This window comes from Podarcis filfolensis (genome assembly GCF_964270895.1).
Source record: "Podarcis filfolensis genome assembly, chromosome: 8".
NCBI lineage: Eukaryota > Metazoa > Chordata > Lepidosauria > Squamata > Lacertidae > Podarcis > Podarcis filfolensis.
Window position 1 is genome coordinate 81604554 of NC_139611.1, and position 24080 is coordinate 81628633.

Sequence of the window (24080 nt, forward strand, 5' to 3'; positions counted from 1 at the left end):
AAAAGGAAAACATGTTCTTTAATGTCCACACAGACAAAAAAAACTATTTTAGGCAAAGCGGAGAGCATAGGATCCAAAAGGAAGAACTTGGCTTCACAACTAGGCCAAGCTGAGAGACAGCCACCTCGCAATCTGTGCGGAAACAATGTCTTTCATTGGGGAGTGTGGGGGGGAGACACGTGCTTATAACAATCTGAGAGAGCTGGAAGCCCATGTGCCCGGGGAGGGCAGATATGGAGCGCCACAGCGCACAGCCCGTGGCAACGAAGGCCCAGCTTTTTCAGGATCCTGCCATCTTAACCCACAGCCCGTTCCACAATCTCTGTTAATGGCAGCCTGATCAAACGGCACCTCTCCTTTCGGAGCAAAGGACGGGCGAGAATGAAGGCTGGGGAGGTGGTGCTGATCCAGCCAACGCCACGTAGCGTCATTTTTAAGCGGTCACGTCTCTGCTCCGTTCCACTTGGGGGTTGAAGAGTCACCACTTGGAGTATTTCCTGTGAGCCGAATCGCGATAGAACTGGAAGATGGCGTCAGAAGCTAGCTGGGAAGCGGCAATGCATTTCTGGAGCTGTGGAGAGGAAGAGAGGTGGTTATGCTGGAAGGGGAAGGGGTTCCTAAAGATCTGGGAGAGGGGAAAGGGGTCCTCCCCTCAAAAAGCCATAGTAGCACACTCAAGAGCGACAGCATTGCTGAAGGTGGCATATGGCGGAGATTTTGGCAGTCAGTTCTCCTCTGCGAGGGAACCTGTAGTCAGTTTCAGCTTCCCCAGCTCCTACAATTTTGATTTGCCCTTGGAATCGACCATCGCCATCATCATGAGTTTGTGTGTGGGCCGCTTTTCCATGGCAGAACCGTGCTCAAAACGGCTCACAAGAACGCACAACACAAAGTACGACAACATTTCAAGACGATGCGTTAACAGCTGTGAAACTAAACGCCACACTGGTAGGCCAAAGAAGCATCTCAAGTTAACAGATGCTGAAATAATGCCTGATGATAAATTACTAAATAGCAGCAAAAGCAACCCCTGCCCATCTCCCAGACACGTGTGTGTGTGTGTGTGTGTGTGTGTGTGTGTGGCAAGGCGAGTGGCAATGCTTGCCCTTGATGCTTCCAACAGACTCTCCCCTGCGGCAATGCACCAGAGCCCCATGTTCCTTGCCATGGCTTTATTACTTATGATTAGACTTGTTAGCCAAAGGTTTCCAAGCGTTTTGTGCCCATTTAAAAACATGCAGCAGCCACACAAACCAAACAGTGCCACCTCGGAGTGGGAAGGTAAGTCTATAAAGTACCTTGGGTTAAGAACTTAATTCGTTCTGGAGGTCCGTTCTTAACCTGAAACTGTTCTTAACCTGAGGTACCACTTTAGCTTATGGGGCCTCCCACTGCTGCCGCACGATTTCTGTTCTCATCCTGAAGCAAAGTTCTTAACCCGAGGTATTATTTCTGGGTTAGCAGAGTCTGTAACCTGAAGCGTATGTAACCTGAGGTACCACTGTACCTGGGGCCAGAAAGATCTGTGCCAGAGGCAGATTTAAAAGAGTACCAGTAGCTCCTGAACAGGTTACTAAGGAGACTCTTCTGCAGCCTCGGGATCGCAGGGAGCTGTCCTCGGACATGCATCAATCCGCCTAAAAGCTTCCTCCCACCTTCGGGGATATAATTCAAGTAAGCCCATTGACTATTCGTCATGCCTACACTTTCGCAGGGAGTCCTGAGTGACCGGCAACCTCTGAATCACAGCTTCCCAAGGAAGGAAGGAGAGCCCTGGTGGGCTAGTCCAAAAGCCCATCTGGTCCAGCCCCTGCCTTCCCACAGGTCCTTGAAGGGGGCCCACAAGCAAGGGCAGGAGCACAGCAGCCTCCTCTCGCTGTTCTCCCCCAGCGACTGGCCTTGAGAGGCATGTTGCCTCTGGCCCCGGAGCCAGGGTGCAGCCGTCATTAACAGTAGCCATCAGTGGGTTAGGCCATGGGTAGGCAAACTAAGGCCCGGGGGCTGGATCCGGCCCAATCACCTTCTAAATCCGGCCTGTGGAAGGTCCGGGAATCAGCGTGTTTTTACATGAGTAGAATGTGTCCTTTTATTTAAAATGCATCTCTGGGTTATTTGTGGTGCACAGGAAGTCATTCATATTTTTTTTAAAAAAATATATAGTCCGGCCCCGCACAAGGTCTGAGGGACAGTGGACCGGCCCCCTGCTGAAAAAGTTTGCTGACCCCTGGGTTAGGCTGGGGTGGGCAGGCTTTGTTCCCCGAAGTACGTACTTTGGACGAGTGTTTTAGCTTTCGCTCACTCCTGGTTTCATTGTCTTTGCTACCTCTGGATTTTATTTATTTTTTTGTTTTTAATGTAAGTTGCTTTCGTTGACAGGTGAATATAAGTCATGGTTATCACCTTCATGGTAGGAAAAAAGATCCAGACTTGGATCTTTCGACAAGCAAGCCCACTGCAACGCCAGAAGCTTGGAATGGTGCAAAGATGATTTGGAGAGCCAAGAGGCTGATCGGATCTGCTGCAGCCACCTGAATGGGTGGCCCCACTGCCCCACACTGCCCGGTATGAACCCTGAGCCTGGCCTCATGCCAGGGAGGCATCAGTTGCGTCTAGGGCTGGCCGATTATCTGGATTTCAACATTGTGATATATCACTGCCATATACCAATATATCATGTCTGGAATAAGGATGGACCTATGTAGGAACACTGGCTGGCTTCATGGTTTTCCCCGCCTTGTGATTTCTGCATAGCACACACACACACACACATCATGATTTGCAATATATGGCCAGGTCAAAAATTATGAAACCGAGATCACGATACAGATTCCAAACCAGTTTGTGATGATGTATCAATATATTGCCCAGCCCTAATTACGTCCCAAGGCTAGCCACTGCTGATCAAAAGCAGGGAAACTAGATTTGGCTTTGAGGGGAATCCCCCTGGCAACCAGGCGATGCTGGAGGACCAATCCTGTCCTAGCACCTGTTTTATCTACATATAGCTCCAGGCTAAGGTCCGTATAGTAAAAGCTATGGTTTTCCTAGTAGTGAAGTATGGAAGTAAAAGCTGGATCATAAAGAAGGCTGATCGCCGAAGAATTGATGTTTTTGAATTCTGGTGCTGGAGGAGACTCTAGAGAGTCCCATGGACTGCAAGAAGATCAAACCTCTCTATTCTGAAGGAAATCAGCCCTGAGTGCTCACTGGAAGGACAGATCCTGAAGCTGAGGCTCCAATACTTTGGCCACCTCATGAGAAGAGAAGACTCCCTGGAAAAGACCCTGATGTTGGGAAAGATGGAGGGCACAAGGAGAAGGGGACGACAGAGGACGAGATGGCTGGACAGTGTTCTCGAAGCTACCAGCATGAGTTTGACCAAACTGCGGGAGGCAGTGGAAGACAGGAGTGCCTGGCGTGCTCTGGTCCAGGGGGGCACGAAGAGTCAGACACGACTAAACGACTAAACAACAGCAGCAGCAGCTCCGGGCTGGGCTCCCTCTGTCAGGGCAGAGTCTTGACACCTGTGCATGCTGTTTTTCTGCTTACCTCCTGCTCTGCAGCGATGGGAACTGGTCCTGGGCAGCCTGCAGGGCCCAGCTCCCGACAGAATGAATCAAAACCTGCTCTTGCAAAGCCCACCACTGGGTTCCCGCAGCCGGCTTGCCAATTCCAGCCCCGGGCAGATGGAAAGCAAACCAAGGATAGACGGGAAAAGAAGAGAACAAAAGTTACGCTGAGAAGAAAGCGAGGGGGTTTTTTTTATACGAGGGAGAAAGGGTGCAGAGAGAGAATGAGAGGCAGGATCTCAGTAGGGAGACGAAAGGCAGAGAGCTATCAAAGGGCTGAGCAACAAAAGGCCTTTCCCCGGGTGCGGGGGGAGAAGAAGAAGAAGAAATCAGATGCAAGAAAGGAAAAAACCCTGCCTCGCTACCCGTCTCCCACCGGCTCCCTGAGGCCAATTAAACCTCAGCGCCGCTTCGCCGACCCCCCCAGCAACCTCTGTGAAGAATGGGGGGGTCAAAAGCCGCCGCCGCCACGCTCCCCACCAACGTTCCTTGCGTCTTAATTAGTCCATTTATATGCGAGGGGGGAAGTGTCCAAACCTCAAAACACACAAAAACAAGGATAGAGATCTCAGCTCCCTCTCTTCCCCTACTTGACACGGCAGACAAGCTGCCCGCCAGGACTGTCAGGTCCCTCGCGAGGACTTCCCAACTCAATTACCAGCCCTGGCACACATGTGGCAGGGCCAGGGTGGCAGCGGCAGCGGCTCCTGCTTCGGCGTCTTAACCCGCATGTCGCCAAAGGCATGCGCTGGGAGGCAGCTGCATCTGGCAAGTGATTTACGGGCACGGAGAGCTGGAACGTAGACAAACGGCTACAAATAAGGGAACCGGCTCGGCCCTCCCGCTCAATACGGCGTCGCATCAATCTTCCGGCGCGTTCCGCAAGCGGGCACGCTCGCCACACGGAGCGCAGCGCCGGGAGAGGGAAGTGAGCGCACCCTCCTGCTCCTTCCTCTGAGGCATCTCGGCTGCCACGGTAACGCACAGGGGCAGGCCTCAAAGTGCCAGGAAGGCCTCTCTGAGGAGGGAGAGGCGAAGGATTCGCAAAGAAGCCTCTCCCCCCCCCCACACCCCACAAATTCGTTTTGCTTCTTTCGCCCACTATGCATGGCGCCCATTTTGATGCTGAAGAGTGATCCACGCCGAACCCTTAATGCACGCCCAGCGCTGGTTTTAAAAGCACAAGAACTTCCCCAGAGGAATCCCTGAAGCTGTAGTTTCCCCCTCACACAGCTGTTCAAGCTGCACTGGCTCCCGGTAGAGTACAGGATCAGATTTAAGGTGCTGCTTTTGACCTTTAAAGCCCTTCACAGCCTAGGACCCTTGTACCTACGGGACCGCCTCTCCTGGTATGCCCCACGGAGAGCCTCAAGGTCCATAAATAGCAACACCCTAGTGGTCCCGGGCCCTAAGGAAGTTAGATTAGCTTCAACCAGAGGCAGGGCCTTTTCAACTCTGGCCCCGGCCTGGTGGAATGCTCTGTCTCATGAGACCAGGGCCCTGCGGGATCTGATTTCTTTCCACAGGGCCTGTAAGACAGAGTTGTTCCGCCTGGCCTTTGGCTTGGAGCCAATTTGATTCCCTCCCCCTCTTTCTTTTTTCTTTTCCTTCTCCTCCTGCGATGAGGCTACATTTTAATATTTTAATGTTTCAATATTTTAATGTTGTATTTTAATTTTGTTTTCAAGTTGTAACCATTCAACTTGTTTTTATTATTGCTTGTAAGCCGCCCTGAGCCCGGCCTTGGCTGGGGAGGGCGGGGTATAAATAATTTTTTTTATTATATTATTATAAAACCATGTCTGGTGTGCTTTAAGCAATGGAGTGGAAACCAGCAGCCATGATGGCTATGTTCTGCCTCCATGGTCAGAGGCAGCAATACCAGCTGCCGAAAACCACAGGAGGGGGAGAGTCTGCTCTTGAGGTCGGGTCCCGCTTACGGGTTTCCCACGGGCATCTGGTTGGCCACTGGGAGAAGAGGGCGCAGGATTAGGTGGGCCTTTAGCCTGATCCAGAAGAGAGCCAGTGTGGTGTAGTGGTTAAGAGCGGTAGACTCGTAATCTGGTGAACCGGGTTCGAGTCTCCACTCCTCCACATGCAGCTGCTGGGTGACCTTGGGCTAGTCACACTTCTCTGAAGTCTCTCAGCCCCACTCACCTCACAGAGTGTTTCTTGTGGGGGAGGAAGGGAAAGGAGAACGTTAGCCGCTTTGAGACTCCTTAGGGTAGTAATAAAGCAGGATATCAAATCCAAACTCCTCTTCTTCTTCTTCTTCTTCTTCTTCTTCTTCTTCTTCTTCTTCTTCTGTGTCAAAGCCACCCGAATCCCATGTCAAGGAAACCCGAATAACGCGACTTGTCTTCACTCATTTTCTGCCACAGTTTCCACAATTCTGTGCGATTTATTCCTGCTTTTGCTCAGTGCCTGGATGCTGAAGCCCTGTTTCCCACTGGCACCCATAGCTGGAAATCTCAAGACATTGGCCCGCATACTTTCAAGCCTATCTTCCCAATGGCAAGGAATAGAAACTTCCTTATTTCTTCCCCCGCAATGTGAAGGGAGGGCTCAATTCTGAGAAGGTGGAAGAATGGGGAGAAATGGGGGAAGGGTCCTTTATAAATAAGCAGGAAATGGGGAACCTTTCACACTAGGCCAGGAGTCGGCAACGTGTGGCCCATGGGCCAGATGTGGCCCACGAAGACCGTTTTACTGGCCCACAAGCTGCCCGCAAACCGAGCCGCCCGCAGCGCAGAGACTCATCAAGTGGCGCCAGAAATGGCATCTGCACATGTCCAGACGCCGAAAATCGCTTCTGTTCAGGCACGATTTGGCGTCTGGGCATGCGCAGAAGCGATTTCCAGTGCCATGGACATGCGCAGACGTGATCTCCGGCATTGCGCTGCACCAGTCCAGCCCACAGATGATCTCCGTGCGAGTGATCCAGCCCATGGCCGGTAAAGATTGCCAACCCAGGCACTAGTCAATACAAGATGTGCCCTTCTGACCTCTGACCTCAGCACCCAAGACTACCACTCTCTTCCCACTCAGCTACTGTGCTCCTTCCAGGAGCTGGTCTAAATCCAGACAGGTGTAGCCGGACAGGCCTCCAGGTAGGTCAAGCTCACGGCCTGCTAGCCGGCTGAAACTGGAGGACTGAGAGAAAGCTGTGCTGAAAACGGGGGTTCCCGAGAGCTTGTCCCCCTCAAATTATGGGGTGGGGGACAAGGAGTGATTTTCCTTAGCAGGGGGGAGAACATAGCGGGAGAGAGGGGCACGCCACAGAGGAAAACTGATGGGCAGAGGGTGAATGTGAAAAAGCAAGATAGGAGACAGAGACAGACACCAAGTGATGAAGAGTTTTATTAAAGCATGATGGAGGAGAGTGCTTAAGGCAAAGGGTGATGCAATCAGAGCAACAGGAGATGAAAAGATGAATCTTCCAGGCCACCCAACTGGTGCACTTGGACCTCTGTTCCGCCAACCGAAATTTAGCTATTGTGCCGTTTGTTTAAATGCAAGGAAATTTGATGGAAATCTGCCACAGCATCGTTCAGCAGCTGTTATCAGGAGAGTTCAAAGGGGTTGTTTTAATTTCCTCCCTGGCCTTCTTCTGCTGGACTGACAGACATCTCTGAGCTGAGCGTTCTGAAGCACCCAAGTCTCAGCGGGTGGAAGAAATGCAGCCATGGCTCTGTGCTGGACCACAGACAGTGCAGCCAACCGCAAAGAGCTAGTTGTTTCGAACTGGATTAGCCACCCATTATTTAGCCAGCTAAAAACATGCAGGTGGGGGGAATCAACACTTAAACATTAACAGAACTGGTTAAAAATGAATCGAAGGCATGCCATTAATAGTAATAAAAACAGCACAGCACCAGTCCTTTAACTAAAAAAAAAAGTCAATTCCCAAAAGCCTGCGTTGGAACAAGGTGGAAGGACAACAAAGAAGGAGCCATTCTAGCTTTTCCAAGGAGGGAGTTCTAAAGTCTGGGAGCAACCACCAAAAAGGCCCTGTCTTGTGTGTCTGTGAGGGTGGCGGGATAAGGGTCTGAATTGTGCAAGGAAACAAACTGGTAGCCAATTGAGTTGTTGTTGTTGAGTCGTTTAGTCATGTCCGACTCTTCGTGACTCCATGGACCAGAGCACGCCAGGCACTCCTGTCTTCCACTGCCTCCCGCAGTTTGGTCAAGCTCATGCTGGTAGCTTCGAGGACACTGTCCAGCCATCTCGTCCTCTGTCGTCCCCTTCTCCTTGTGCCCTCCATCTTTCCCAACATCAGGGTCTTTCCCAGGGAGTCTTCTCTTCTCATGAGGTGGCCAAAGTATTGGAGCCTCAGCTTCAGGATCTGTCCTTCCAGTGAGCACTCAGGGCTGATTTCCTTCAGAATGGAGAGGTTTGATCTTCTTGCAGTCCATGGGACTCTCAAGAGTCTCCTCCAGCACCAGAATTCAAAAGCATCAATTCTTCGGCGACCAGCCTTCTTTATGGTCCAGCTCTCACTTCCATACATCACTACTGGGAAAACCATAGCTTGAACTATACGGACCTTTGTTGGCAAGGTGATGTCTCTGCTTTTTAAGATGCTGTTTAGGTGAGTTGTTGTAACAGCTCCCTATAACCAGCCCCGGTCAACATTCTGGCTGCAGCTCTCTGAGCCAGCTGAAGTTTCTGAGCAGTCGCATGTAGAGCACATTACAGAAATCCAAACAGAATGCAACTAAGGGATGTGTTACTGTGATATGTAGTGGAACTAGACCATGAGAGAGAGAAATAAGGACAGCTTACAAATATCACAGCATGCCACAAAGCGTGCAATTCTAGGAATATAATTAGAAGATGGAAAAACTAATAATCGGATAGGACCAAGATGGAAAGCTACGGATGTAGTGGGAAAGGCCAGAACGTTAAAATGGACACATGCAGGACACGTGGCATGTGATCTGGGCCGATGGAATAAGGCTGGGTTCGCATGGAGACCCTACAAGTTCAAAAGACCAAGGGGGTGACCACTATGCGATGGGTGGGTGATCTAAAACTAACAGCAAGGCTTGTGGGGAGGCAACAGCTGTTTGACAGTGGAACAGGCTCCAATTGGTGGGCTCTCCTCCTCTGGAGGTTTTTAAGCAGATGTTGCGTGGCCATCTGTCATAGATGATCTAGGTAAGATTCCTGCATTGCAGGGGGCTGGACTGGGTGACCCTTGGGGTCCCTTCCAACTCTACCAAGACCGGCAGCAGCTAGACTGGTGACTGGGAGCGGCCGCCGAGACCACATAACACCGGTCTTGAAAGACCTACATTGGCTCCCAGTACGTTTCCGAGCACAATTCAAAGTGCTGGTGCTGACCTTTAAAGCCCTAACGGCCTCGTACCAGTATATCTGAAGGAGCATCTCCAGCCCCATCGTTCAGCCTGGACACTGAGATCCAGTGCCGAGGGCCTTCTGGCGGTTCCCTCACTGCGAGAAGCGAGGTTTACAGGGAACCAGGCAGAACGCCCTCCCACCAGATGTCAAAGAGAACAAGAACTACCAGACTTTTAGAAGACATCTGAAGGCAGCCCTGTTTAGGGAAGCTTTTAATGTATTATGGTATTTTGATATTTTGTTGGAAGCCATCCAGAGTGGCTGGGGAAGCCCAGCCAGATGGGCGGGGTATAAATATTAAATTATTATTATTATTATTATTATTATTATTATTATTATTATTATACCAAGAATAGCAAAGAACAATGGAGAGAACTTGAAGGGCCGTAGGGCCAAAGATGGATGTGAGAGGCTGCAAAAGAAAAAGATACGCACGCACCCCACATTAAATGCAACCTCACAAATCTATTTACATAGAAATATGAAGACAACAGCCATCAATTAAAGCTATACAACACAAGATGAAGTATAATGGGGGGTGACTTTTTGAAGCTAGATGGTGGACTGTTCTGCTTTCTCTTTCTCTCTCTGTCTCTCACCCCCAGCGCCCAGACATTGCCACAGCTTAAGGGCTTATCACCTCCTTCTCCTTTTGTGGGCAGAGGACCAGGTTTTTTCCAGACAGCCACCTATGAAGTAGATTTAAAGCGCTGCTGCAGAAGCCAGCCAAGCAAAACCCACCCGGCTCAGGAGCCGCAGGGAAGGAGGAGGCAAACAAGAACACTGCGGGGACCAGCCAGCTCTCGGCTGCGGCTGAAAATGATGGGAAACGTTGTCCTCCCTTCCTTCTCCTCCTCTACACAGCACGGTTTCCAAGCCAGCAGCGTTAGCATGCGGCTGGTGTCTCCGAGCTCATGCCGGCGATGGAAGGTAAATCATAATTATTTATTGCCTGCGCTCTTGCCGCCTGTTGCTCTTGCGAGAGGCAAAACTTTCCCCCAGCAGAGGATTCGGCAGCTGCTGATGGATGCTGGCTCTGTGTGCTGTTCGCTGCCGACACCCCAGCTCCTGGGGCGCTGGAGTGGCTCCCAGGAAGGAGAAGGAGTAACGTAGAGACCACGGCTCTCTTCGTACCATAGGGCTCTTTGTGGCAGAAGGCAAGAGATTCCTACAACCCCTCTTCTCTCCCTTTTGGGGAAGCAAAAGGCATGAACGAGCACAGTTCAATTCCACCTTCCTGCCAGGCTTGTAAAGGGTTGCAGAAGGGCTCGCAGGAGGGGGGCTCAGGGAGATGGGGTACGGCTTGGGGGTCAGCTGGAGAGGCTTGGAGGGCCACATTCAAGCCATGGGCCAGAGGGCCCTCCCTGTCCCTCAAGTCACTACACAGTCGTACCTTGGATCCTGAACACCTTGCAAGTCGAACGTTTTGGCTCCCGAATGCCGCAAACCCAGAAGGGAGTGTTCCAGTTTGCAAACATTCTTTGGAACCCAAACGTCCGACACGACGTCCGCGGCTTCTGATTGGCTGCATTCTAAAGTTTTAATATGGGGACAATGTTCTTTTAAATACAGCCTATAAATCTCCCATTCCTTTTTAAACTTTTCGGTCCATCTATCCCTGATCTTTTCCGTCATATTCGCTAGTTCCATATATTAAAGCAGTTTAACTTGTCACTCCTCTTTTGACGAAGAAGAGGAGTTTGGATTTGATATCCCGCTTTATCATGACCCCAAGGAGTCTCAAAGCGGCTAACGTTCTCCTTTCCCTTCCTCCCCCACAACAAACACTCTGTGAGGTGAGTGGGGCTGTGAGACTTCAGAGAAGTGTGACTGGCCCAAGGTCACCTGCAGGTTCATGTGGAGGAGCAGGGAATCGAACCCGGTTCACCAGATTATGAGTCTACCGTTCTTAACCACTACACCACACTGGCTCTCCAGTGATGGGATTTTATCTCCTTTCCACCCCTTGGCAACCAGCATCCTCGCTGCTGCTGTTGTTGCTACAAAAAAATCCTCCTTTTCCCTCTTGGAATGGCTGATGCCGTAATACCTAAGACAGGGGTAGGCAACCTAAGGCCCATGGGCCACAAGCGGCCCACGGGGGTCGTTTAACTGGCCCACGAGCCGCCCCTGAACCAAGCCACCCGCTCGGCGAGTCCCTGTGCACTGCGCTAAACCAGCGCAGTACGGCTTGGGGACTCGCTTCTGTGGCGCTGGAAACTGCGGACGCACATCCGGCCCATAGATGCATCTCCACTGGAGTGAACCGGCCCAGTGTGAGGTAAACCTTGCCGACCCCTGACCTAAGAGGAAGGCTTCCGTTTTTTTTTTATAAACGTTGTTTTAAACATTTTTTTAAAAATTCATTATATCCAAGTTCCCAAAAGCTATTTAGATATTTTTTTTTGCAACCCCACCACATGTGGTACATTGTTCCCTCTAGTTCTCTACACCTCCAGCATAAATTTCAGTTGGTTTTGTACATTTTGGCCAATTTGCTGGGGGTGATGTACCATCTGATGTAGCATCTTCATAAAGTTTTCTTTTATAGTAAAACAAGCCGTAAATTTCAGTTCCCTTCTCCATAAATTTTCCCATTCCGCCATCTGTATGTTATATCCAAAGTCCTTCACCCACCGCACCATAACCAATTTTACTTCTTCGTTTACAGGAAGAACTTCCAGGCAATAAGAGTTGCTTGACAGTGGAACAGACCACCTCAGAAGGTTCATTGGAGGCTATTAAGCAGAGGTTGGATGGCCATCTGTCAGGGATGCTTTAGCTGAGATTCCTGCATTGCAGGGGGTTGGACTAGATGACCCTTGGGTCCCTTCCAACTCTATGAGACCTTCTTCTAAGGTGTTAAAATAAGCAGAGGTGACTCTCTTGGTAGTTCTGCCACCCTCAGAAGCTTGGGGGGGAGCAGAGAGTGGCAGCCCAGGAAAGTCTATTATTTGTGTCAGCCCCTAAATCAGTGGTTCTCAAACTTCTTGCTCTGGGCCACACTTTCAGAATAAATATTTGCTTGTGTCACAACAATTTTTTTTTTATTGATAGCAAATATGCTGGAAAACACATCTGGGATTGTCCTCTGTATCTCCTGATGCTCTTGCTCTCGTTTTGAAAAGGTATCTATCCATATTATGCAATTTTTTTAAAAAATTACTTTTATAGTAATACCATACCACTCTGAAATATTTAAATGTTTCTTTGATCATCCTTGAATCTTCCTGCCACTCTTGCCATCCTCTATAGTGTGATGAGCCACACCCTCCAAGAATCACTTCCCTAAGTTATGGAATTCCTTCCCCACAGAAGTGCACCTGACAGCTTTGCTATGAACCCTTTGGAGAATGCCGAACACATATTTCTTTACCCTAGTTTTTGATGTTATATTTATATATCTCGAGTTGCAATCATCATTTGTTTTTAGTGTTGTTTTTCGTTCTGACCTGCCTTAGAACCTCCTGGTGAAGGTTCCTTGTGAATAATAATTATTATTCTGGTGGCTTATATGGATATAATTTGTAGGGGGGTATGTATAAGGAACTCCATTGCAACCACTTTCCGCTTCCTCGACTCTCACCATAAAAGATGCCTCACAATATGTTAGATGAACCTCGGAGAGAAGGAAATAACAGTTTGCATTTTTCTGTTTCGGCATCTTCCTCTCTCGCTGTCTTTTTTTTTAAAAAAGCACTAAACTGATTAGAATTCACCCCAAAACAAAAGCAATTTCTGCCCCCCCTTTCTCTCCGACAGAAACACTTGTCTAATTAATGGCGCCTGGCTGCCACCTCCGTTCAATAGCACATTAGCGTTCATAATTGTTCCTTTAGAGCAGGACGGGCTGGCGTTCCAAGCCGTTTGGCAAGGCAACAGTAATGAGAAACGACTCCGCGGCCCACGACCAGAATACTAAGCCGCTTCCCTAAATGTCTTCTGAGGGGAGGATGAGAGGAAGCAATTCACACAGGCCCCGCTTCGCAGGCCCTGCCTACCTGACGCAGATACCTGTATCGCCCCCCCCTTTCATGAATAAATCCCCCCTCCCCTCACTTTTCTGCCTTGGGAGAGCAAACAAGAGGTGATGGATGAGGTGGGACAGATGGCCCGGCCAATTCAGACGGATACATCCAATAAACGTGACTGGCGTACAGCTTTCCAAGGCTCCCGCCAAAACAGGCTGTCAAGAGCGATTTAAGGAGACTGGAGCAGGAGCTCCAGATGTTCGGCGACCGAGGCAGCGCCCGGCCGCCGGCCTGTTCAAATGGGCTCCGTGCCTGGGGTCCGCTGGCCTTCAGGGGTCGAGACCTGAGGGCAGCTGCAACCCCATACATCCCAGAATGAGAGAGAGAGATGTGGAGCACGATCCTGAAATGAATTCAGACACAATAAAGAGCAATGAGAGAACCAGTTCTAGCCTCGGCGGTGGCATTGATATTCTTTCTTACTACCACGGCAGCCATTACCGTATTTTTCGCTCCATAAGACACACTTTTTTCCTCCTAAAAAGTAAGGGGAAATGTCTGTGTGTCTTATGGAACGAATGCGTGATCCCTGGAGCCGAACTGCCCAGGGGCAAAAAGCAAATCGTGCTTTTTTTTTTTTTTTTAGAAAGAGGGAAGGGGGCGTTGAACCAAAGCTGCTGAGCAGCTGATCGGCAAGTGATAGGGAGGGAGATAAGGGACTCTAGAGATAAAGGAGGCTGCCTGGGAGGGGGAGGTAAAAGCACATGGATCCTCAGGATTTTTGCATTGGGTCACCCCAAATACACCATCAGATCACATAGCATGTCCATGGCTATAGTCTGCACCAAAAAATCACGCATCCACTGTTGCTTTGGGCCGCAATGGTACAAAAACGTGGTTACAAAGCACAGATCCACATGGATTCTCAGGATCTTTGCATTGGGCTACCCCAAACTCATCGTCAAATCACATATCATGTCTGTGGCCACAGCATGAACCACAAAAATCATACATCCACTGTTTCGTTCAGAATATTTTTTTCCCCCTCCTCTAAAAACTAGGTGCGTCTTATGGTCAGGTACATCTTATGGAGAGAAAAAGATGATAATTTCCAAGGGAAGCAGCCATTTGCCGCCGTAAGTCCTGCAGGATGCATTTTTCCCTTTCGAAGCACCGCAAAACCCCACAGAGAGCAACTGGCAAAAACGGCACGGCAAAGGGGCGAGAGGGAAGCAGGGCCCGGGACTCCAGGCAATATATCACCTGAGCCACAGTTTCCATGGCAACTGACCACCTCCATCCTGAGTGCGCCATGGACACACACACACACACACACCGCCACAAGGTGAGGCACGGCAAAGCCATTGCCCGAATGTTAATGAGCAAAGAACAGAACGGCACCCAAGAGCTGCGGGGAGAAAGCAGTCAAACGTCAATCCAGTGTAAGCTGGTCTCCAACCGTAATAATAATAAATTATTATTATTATTATCAACCCAGTGTACAGAATCCAGGCCAAGCGATGGCCAGAGTCCCACGAACAATCAGAATGGGGCTCTTCGGGGTCTGGTGGTTTTAACTTAATGCCTTGTTTTATTTATTATATTTAAAAAATGCCTTTATATTCCAAGGATCTCGAGGTGGTACTGTACATGCTTCTCCTCCTCATCATTTCATCCTCACAGCAACACTGTGAAGTAGGTTAGGCTAAGAGATGGTGACTAGCCCAAAGTCACCCAGTGAGCTTCATGGCGGAGTGGGGACTCGAACCCTGCTCTCCCAGGTGCTAGTCCAAAACTCTAACCCAGGGGTCAGCAAACTTTTTCAACAGGGGGGCCGGTCCACTGTCCCTCAGACCTTGTGGGGGGCCAGACTATATTTTGGGGGGGAAATAAACGAATTCCTATGCCCCACAAATAACCCAGAGATGCATTTTAAATAAAAGGACACATTCTACTCATGTAAAAACACACTGATTCCCGGACATTCCGCGGGCTGGATTTAGAAGGCGATTGGGCCGGATCCGGCCCCCAGGCCTTAGTTTGCCTACCCATGCTCTAACCATTACGCAGCACAGTCTCTCTCTATCTCTCTCCCCACTTGTTATTTTGAGCCAGAGCAACTGTATAGAGAAGACAGCTTAACAAAGAGAGAAAAGGCACCAAGGTTTAACTACAGCCACAATTAAACAGGCCAGGGTGATCTCTCTTTTTTCCCTTTTAAGTCTTTACCTGGCACTGAAAAGGTACTGCTAAGTGTAGTAATCCCAGGCTGCTAAGTGCTCCCAGTGCAGGATAGCAGCAGGATCCCATAAACTCAGGTCTGCTCAATGTGCCCTGAGAGGAGGCAGAAGCGGACAGCCCAAGTCTGGGTTCTCATGCCATCAGCTCTTGAAATGCGCGCACACACACACACACACACACACACACACAGCATTTTATTCTTTAAGTTGCCTTGGGCGCCTTATCTGAAAAGCAGTATATAAATGCAATCCATCAATATCACCCCCCAAGCAACCAGATGCTAAAAATATTTCTGCAAGTGCCTAAGAACGCAGGATAAATAAAGCAGCATAATCAGGGTTGGATCAAAGAAGGCAGAAGAATGAGAAATTAACTCTGAACCAAGAACGAATGGGAATGGAAGCGAGAAGCCGTTTACAGCAGAGAGGTCACCTGAAAGCCTCGGCAAAGCAATTCTGCACAGAAAGCCTGCTCGTCTGCAGCCCAGAGAAGCAACTTGTTGTCCTGGAGGACCAGCCTTAAAAGTTTAAAGGCAGCCCCCCTCAACCTGAACCCCCTGCTTTGAACTACAATTCCTATTATTTACCGCATTTTTCGCTCTATAAGACGCACCAGACCACAAGACGCACCTAGTTTTTGGAGGAGGAAAACAAGAAAAAAATATATTCTGAATCTCAGAAGCCAGAACAGCAAGAGGGATCGCTGTGCAGTGAAAGAAGCCTGCATTCGCTCCATGAGACCCACACACATTTCCCCTTACTTTTAAGGAGGGGAAAAGTGAGTCTTATAGAGCAAAAAATACGGTACTTCGGGGTTTTGCTTTGCTTTTATCATCTGAGGGCAAATCAGCCAAGATGTTGCTTTCATAAGAATGTTAAGAAGAGCCCAGGCCAGGCCCTTGAAGGATGCCTACCTAGGCTAGCATCCTGGTCTCACAGGAGCCAATCAGATGCCCGAAAGCAGGTCAAAGAATCATAGAGGGACCCCCAAGGGAAGTCCCAAATGCAGGAATCTCAACTGAATAATCCATGACAGATAGCCATCCAACCTCTGCTTAAAAACCTCCAATGAAGCAGAGTCCACCACTTCCCGAGGGAGACTGTTCCACTGTCGGACAGCTCTTAGCGTCCTGATGTTTAGCCAGAATCTCCCTTCTTGCAACTTGAAGCCTACTTGAGTGCTACCCTCCAGAGCAGGAGATAACAAGCATGCTCCTTCTTCCATCTGACAGCCCTTAAGATATTTGAAGATGGCTGTCATATCTCCTCTCAGTCTCCTCTTTTCCAGGCTAAACATACCCAGCTCCTTCAAGCGCTCCTTGTAAGACTTAGTTTCCAGACCCCTACTTTGGCCACCTAGAATCATAGAATCATAGAGTTGGAAGAGACCACAAGGGCCATCGAGTCCAACCCCCTGCCAAGCAGGAAACACCATCAGAGCACTCCTGACATATGGTTGTCAAGCCTCTGCTTAAAGACCTCCAAAGAAGGAGACTCCACCACACTCCTTGGCAGCAAATTCCACTGTCGAACAGCTCTTACTGTCAGGAAGTTCTTCCTAATGTTTAGGTGGAATCTTCTTTCTTGTAGTTTGGATCCATTGCTCCGTGTCCGCTTCTCTGGAGCAGCAGAAAACAACCTTTCTCCCTCCTCTATGTGACATCCTTTTCTTTATTTGAACATGGCTATCATATCACCCCTTAACCTCCTCTTCTCCAGGCTAAACATGCCCAGCTCCCTTAGCCGTTCCTCATAAGGCATCGTTTCCAGGCCTTTGACCATTTTGGTTGCCCTCCTCTGGACACGTTCCAGTTTGTCAGTGTCCTTCTTGAACTGTGGTGCCCAGAACTGGACACAGTACTCCAGGTGAGGTCTGACCAGAGCAGAATACAGTGGCACTATTACTTCCCTTGATCTAGATGCTATACTCCTATTGATGCAGCCCAGAATTGCATTGGCTTTTTTAGCTGCCGCGTCACACTGTTGGCTCAAGTCAAGTTTGTGGTCAACCAAGACTCCTAGATCCTTTTCACATGTACTGCTCTCAAGCCAGGTGTCACCCATCTTGTATTTGTGCCTCTCATTTTTTTTGCCCAAGTGCAATACTTTACATTTCTCCCTGTTAAAATTCATCTTGTTTGTTTTGGCCCAGTTCTCTAATCTGTCAAGGTCGTTTTGAAGTGCGATCCTGTCCTCTGGGGTGTTAGCCACCCCTCCCAGTTTGGTGTCATCTGCAAATTTGATCAGGATGCCCTTGAGTCCATCATCCAAGTCGTTGATAAAGATGTTGAATAAGACCGGGCCCAAGACAGAACCCTGTGGCACCCCACTAGTCACTCTTCTCCAGGATGAAGAGGAACCATTGATGAGCACCCTTTGGGTTCGGTCAGTCAGCCAGTTACAAATCCACTGAGTGGTAGCATAGTCAAGACCGCATTTTACCAGCTTCTTTACAAGAATATCATGGGGCACCTTGTCAAATGCCTTGCTGAAATCAAGGTAGGCTACATCCACTACGTTCCCTTCATCTACCAGGGTTGTAATTCTGTCAAAAAACGAGATCAGGTTAGTCTGACATGACTTATTTTTCAGAAATCCATGCTGACTATTGGTGATCACAGCATTCCTTTCTAGGTGCTCACAGACTGTTTGCTTGCACCTCATGAGAAGAGAAGACTCCCTGGAAAAGACCCTGATGTTGGGAAAGATGGAGGGCACAAGGAGAAGGGGACGACAGAGGACAAGATGGTTGGACAGTGTTCTCGAAGCTACCAGCATGAGTTTGACCAAACTGCGGGAGGCAGTGGAAGACAGGAGTGCCTGGCGTGCTCTGGTCCAGGGGGTCACGAAGAGTCGGACACGACTAAATGACTAAACAACAACAATCATCTTGGTTGCCCTCTTCTGCACACCTTCTAGCTCAGAGGTCAGCAAACTTTTTCAACAGGGAGCCAGTCCACTGTCCCTCAGACCTTGTGCGGGGCCGGACTATATTTGGAGGCGGGGGACGAATTCCTATGCCCCACAAATAACCCAGAGATGCATTTTAAATAAAAGCACACATTTTACTCAAGTAAAAGCACCAGGCAGGCCCCACAAATAACCCAGAGATGCCTTTTAAATAAAAGGACACATTCTACTCATGTAAAAACACACTGATTCCCGGACCGTCCGCGGGCCGGATTTAGAAGGCAATTGGGCCGGATCCGGCCCCTGGGCCTTAGTTTGCCTACCCATATTCCAGATTATCAACACCCTTCTTAAATTGTTTTCTGCCCACCTGTGATTCCCTGCGACTGATATTCAGGGGCGGGCAGCAAATGCACGTGTATCCTGCTTAAATTGCTCCTTGTGTGTTGGCAACTGCAGTGAATGCTCCTGAAAGATTATTCAAAGTGGACTCTGACAAACAGATGCCACAGGTAATACACAAAGAACCTTTGGTGTGGAATCTGAACTCGCTGAGGTTCAATGCACCTGGCTTGGGCCAGGCCCATTATAGACTCACCTGCTCCACTGAACACGTCCCCTTTGTGCTCGACATCAACACCTTCTTCTCAGTGCTGTCAATGGCAAACGTCAGGACCGACTGGGCTTCCTGCAAGAAGAAAGAAAGGCCCTGAAGTTTGCAGATATACAATCAAGACCCAGAGGCTGTAAGCCAGGATGGGTAAAGCCAATTGACTCTCCAAGTATTGCGGGACCAGCGGTCTTTGCCTACATGGCCAGCAGTCAGATGTGATAAGAGCCACAATATACCCACCCCTACTGTGACCCATAACCAGCTCTAGAAGGTGGTAAATTGGGGTCAGGGCCCCAGTCAGAAATTTTGTGGTTAAGGGTTCTGAGAGGGTAAGGAATAGCTGTACAACATCCAGAACCGAAATGCAGGCACTTTAAATCGGCATAATTACTATGACTTTGGAAGCAGCTGCACCAAATCCTACCTGCACATTTCCCGAGATATTTCTCTTCTTTTCTTTTTTGAAAGAGCCTTGTTAAAAATAATAACAGCGAAATACAGTATTGTAACTCAGGAGGGACTTTGTGTTGGAAGCTTGGGGGTTGGAAGAGAGGCTTTGAATGCATTAAAGCTGATAGCATTAAGCACCTCCAGATTGCTAGACGATCCCTGTATCTTTAACCTCTTGAGCTGACCTCTATCTCTCTTTCTTTTTGTTGTTCATTTCATAGAATCACAGGGTTGGAAGGGACCCTGGGGGTCATCTAGTCCAACCCCCTGCAATGCAGGAATATGCAGCTGTCCCTTATGGGGTTCGAACCTGCAACCTTGGCGCTGCCAGCACCACACTCTAACCAGACTGATTATGTCTTAGGATGCATCCTGTTTCACAACTTCCTCCTCCTCTTTCAGACCGCAAGATGAGTGGTCATTTTTTAACTATCCTCTGAGAGGACAAAGGAGCAAGAATAGCTCCCTTCTCTAGATTAGTTAGACTAGAACTAGGAACTTTTCTACCCAAGTTATGTATTTGTACCATAAACAACTTAATTATTTTCTTACCTACAACAACCACCTCTGTGTGTGATTGCAAAAGTCTAGTCTCCAAGATTCGCTGGCTGAAATACAGCTCAGTCTGCGTTGGCAACTGGCCCAATTACTCCATTACTGAAGAGTATTCCTGAGGGTGGGGACAGACCAACATAGGCTCCTGGGACAAGCATGGACCTGTCATGAAAGTTGTAGAAAGCTGTACAAGGCTTTCAAAAAAGGTGTATTAGCTGGTCTTTGCTTTCCCCTCGCCTTTGGCCCTTCAAGCGTATGAAAATTCCCCACCTGATTGGATAGAAGGTGCTTCTCTAGATTTGAGAAGTGTGATGGGCAACTGAATATATGACTTTAAAAAAAAAAATTCTACCTCTCATTCTCAAGCCATTTTTGAGATACGGCATTTTCTGCGGTAGCAACCGTGACTGTACAACATTCTTCCTAAAAATGTCCACTTGGTGACTTAGTTGTTACTGTTAAGGCAACTAGGAAGGCTATTTTAATTCTCTTGAGTTTTCTGCTCAACGTTCTGCTGTCTGAATCTGGCTGATTAAATCAGACCTGGCTTATTTAAGTTTTGCTGTTTTGCTGCTGGTGTTTAAATGTTCGGCAATTTAATTCAGTTTAGTTTCTACTGCTGAATTGATTTACTTATGTGAATTGTTTTTTGTGACTGCTTATAATTTGTAACCAACTTTTAGCACTAGTCAGTTTACAGATATATAATGGTGGAGAAGTGAAGAAAATAACAAAGCATAATCTGGGTCAGTTAACCATCTGGTTGTCCTCAGAATTAGGGTGACAGAGGATGGGATTTCCCCCCCCTTAAAAAGAGCAATCATTCAGTGCTTGCCTAGGGATAAAGTTAGGGTGCTGTTCTGGATTACTGCAGAATATAAAAAATATAATCTTCTGCAGATACTGTGTGAGACACAGCACAGTTTCAAGACTGGATTGGTCATCAGTTATGCCTGGAGACATTCTTCCCCCTGCAAACGAAATTCTAGAAGGAGATGCAACTTTGCATCTATTTAAATGTGGAATAAATTTCCCCCGATAAAGATATTTGAAACACACTGGGAATTATTCATTAAATTATTCTTGCACCTAATTGGCTTCACCTTCTGAATTTCCCCCATGGCATTACTGGAATGAGAAATGGAGAAAATGTCCTTTGGTTATACGGCAGAAAACTGGAAGGTGCTTTTTTTAAAAAAAATGGCTTGCATGATTCATCCAGGCAGAGAATGCTACGGTACTTGGATCTGTATGCCCCCTCCCTCCTCTTAACCGTCTCCAAGCCAAACAGGCCATCTTTGGGCTGGCAGTGCACAGAACTAAATTCCGTGCTATGTTAAGAATTGGGGGCCCACCATGATCTTTCTGGGGAAAGCTTTCAAGAGAGAGTAGGCAGCAGGCAGAGCCAAATTGCAGTTGATTAAGGGGAGCCCTGGGTAGAGAAGGCAGCTGGCGATGGATTGAATCCGCTGGCCGATAAAAAGGAGCAAAGCCATTAGGAAAGGCAGCGAGGGCCAGGCGGTAGGGGACAGGGAGGCAGAGATAGAGAAAGAAAGCTATTGACCTGTCAGGTCACCATAAGCAATTACCCACCTGAGCAGATAAAGGAGCGAACGATAGGTCTGCATCCCTTCTGTGGCACGTGGCACCGGGCCAACTGTGCACCTGCTGGATGGCAAGTGGGGCGTGAAGGCAACCTGGGTGAATGGGAGCCTAGCCAAAAACCAGAGATCCCCAACAACCTAGGACCTTCTTTCCCTGCCGCAGCTGTGGGTGGGATCCCAGAAGCCCCCAGGGTTAGAGATTTCATGGCTAACCTCATCTCCCTGCTAATGGTGGGGAAACCAGAACCCAAAACATCTGGCTCTCACGGCTTTTGCATTCCCCCTTTCTACATCCACTCTCAATTCCAACCTGATAATTGCCACCTACTCAGATTTTAACTTGTCTGAATTAATTTTAAGGTGTATTTTAATTAATTGATGTCTGTTTTTATGCATATTGTGTTGTTTTTATGATGTTAGCCGCTCTGAGCTCGGCCTTAGCCAGGGAGGGCGGGATACAAATAAAATAAATTATTATTATTATTATTATTATTATTATTATTACAAAGAAACACAGGTGCTCTGTTTTTCTGTCTCTCCCCAACTGGGTTCCCTCTCCCCTGATGTTCTGGACTACAGTTCCCATCAGCCCCAGCCAGAGCAGTAGGCAATCTTATGCCAGGACATGCGCAGGTAAGTCTCGAAATATCTCTTCCCCGAAGGGGAGGTGCAAGGGTGCCAGCTGCCTGGCTAGATCTCCAGAACATGCTTGGAGCCAGCTGCCCGCAAGTACTGGACCCACCTGTGGGAGCCCACAGTCCTCCTTCACCTTAGTAGGCAGCACTCACCTGGAGGGATGCTGTGGCCCAGGCGCCAGTCCCCACCTACCATCCAGGCCAATTTCAGGAGCAGAGGAAACTGCCTTCTACTGAACCAGACCATTGGTCCATCCAGCTCAGGATTGTCTACACCAGCTGGCTCTCCAGTTCCAGGCAGGAATCTCTCCCAGCCCTATCTAGGATTGATCCTGGGACCTCTTGCCTGCAATCCAGCTGCTCTGCCACTGTTATGTCCTTCTCCGGATCTTTCAGAGGGGCAACTTGTTGCACTGCAGCAATACAGGTGCCATAGCTGTCAACCGTCCCTTATTTGGCGGGAAAGTCCCTTATCCCAGCGCCGTGTCCCGCTGCTGTCCCTTATTGATGGATGTCCCTTAAATTTCCCGGGTTTCAAAGGAAGCAGCTCCTCTCCCTCCCTCCCTGCCGGCCAGGGAGAAGGGAGGCTCCAGCTGCGTTGCTCGGCTGCATTGCTCACCCAATAAGGAGCCTAAGAATGACTGGGGGATGGAGCTTGCATGCCTTGTGCCAATCAAATCGGCCGCATTGCCTGGGGACTCGCCTTTGCTCAGCGCTTCCCAGCGGAGAGTGATGGTGGTTTTCCTTGCTGCATCCCCTTTGCCGGGTTGCTGCGCTGTGGGAACCACTGCTTGAGGCTTCATTTGGCTGCTGGCTGGGCTTTCTGCCTTTGGCTCGGAGGGGCTCAGAGGTTGAACATACCTGTGCTCTGAAAATCCCCTACGGGACCGCCTCTCCTGGTATGTCCCACAGAAGAACTTACGGTCTGCAAATAAAAACATCCTGAAGATCCCAGGCCACAGAGAGGTTAGGCTGGCCTCAACTAGAGCCAGGGCTTTCTCGGCCGTGGCTCCAATCTGGTGGAACGCTCTGTCACAAGAGACTAGGGCCCTGCGGGACCTGACATACTTCCGCAGGGCCTGTAAGACAGAGTTGTTCCACCAGGCCTTTGGTCAGGGCACAGCCTGACCCCCTCCTCTGGCAATCTGCACAGAATTTTGCTTAATAGTTGCCATCAATTTGATTTTAATTAATTTTTATAATGAAAGGTTTTTAGAATGTTGGATTATTTTGATTGTTGTTAGCCACCCTGAGCCCAGCTTTGGCAAGGGAGGGCGGGGTATAAATAAAATTTATTATTATTATTATTATTATGGCTGCTGATCCCTTATTTTCGAGGCTGCTGGTCCCTTATTTTCAAATCTGTAAGTTGACAGCTATGACAGGCGCTTGAAAAGATGCATCTATCAAAAACCTCCTCTTCTACCCAAGTAATGCAGGAGCCCCTACGCAGATAGAATTGGCCCATCTTTTTTACTAGACCGTACTGAATCCTGCCAGGATAAGGTGACTAAGCCCAGTGAATTTCGCCTTCTTTATTTCAAGCTGAAGGGCACCAAAAGGCATGTTTCCTCCTCCCATCTCTCCTCAAATCAGTGCACCGTTGATCTCTGGAACTCCCTGCCACCAGAAAGAGCAAAGGCATTCCACCCCCTTGCTGAGACATCAGGATACCCACCTTTTCCTGCTTCGCTGTGGGGTCCAGGGTGATGTTGCCGTCCGCGTCCAAAGCACACGTCACTCCGCAGAACAAGGACTTCATGGGTAGCCCTGCGTCCATCAGACCCACGCAGGTGGCATTCAAGCAGCTTGCTAGCAGCTGCAGCGGAAGAGGTTTTATTAAGGAAAAAAACATGACCCTTAGGAGGCAGGAACAAGCCTGCATCAGCAACGGCACACAGCACAACACAGAAGAACGTAAGAAGGGCAGGAATGTAAAAAAGTAAAGAACTTCAGGGAAATGATATATAATGAGACAAAAAAGATGTTGAAATATACTTTTTTTAAAAAACAGAAGCATTTTTACTTGGTATTATAGGTCAGGACATTAATAGGCAAGATGTTAAATTGTTTTTCTATGCAACAACTGCGGCAAGAGTATTGTTAGCCCAGAAATGGAAACAAGAAGAAATTCCAACGAAAGAAGAATGGCAGACGAAATTAATGGAC

General features: G+C 48.7%; 1 protein-coding gene across 2 annotated transcripts in view; it reads right to left on the minus strand.

The window, feature by feature from the left end:
• The window catches only part of EXOSC5 (exosome component 5), a 42797-nt gene continuing 18717 nt past the window's right edge, over nucleotides 1-24080 (minus strand). For both annotated transcript variants that reach the window (XM_083628039.1, XM_083628038.1), the window contains exons 4-6: nucleotides 23590-23730; nucleotides 18653-18742; nucleotides 1-571 (exon numbers count right to left, since the gene is read on the minus strand). In XM_083628039.1, coding sequence (XP_083484165.1) covers nucleotides 479-571; nucleotides 18653-18742; nucleotides 23590-23730 — 324 coding nt within the window. In that variant the 3' untranslated portion in view covers nucleotides 1-478. The remainder of the gene's footprint in view (nucleotides 572-18652; nucleotides 18743-23589; nucleotides 23731-24080) is intronic.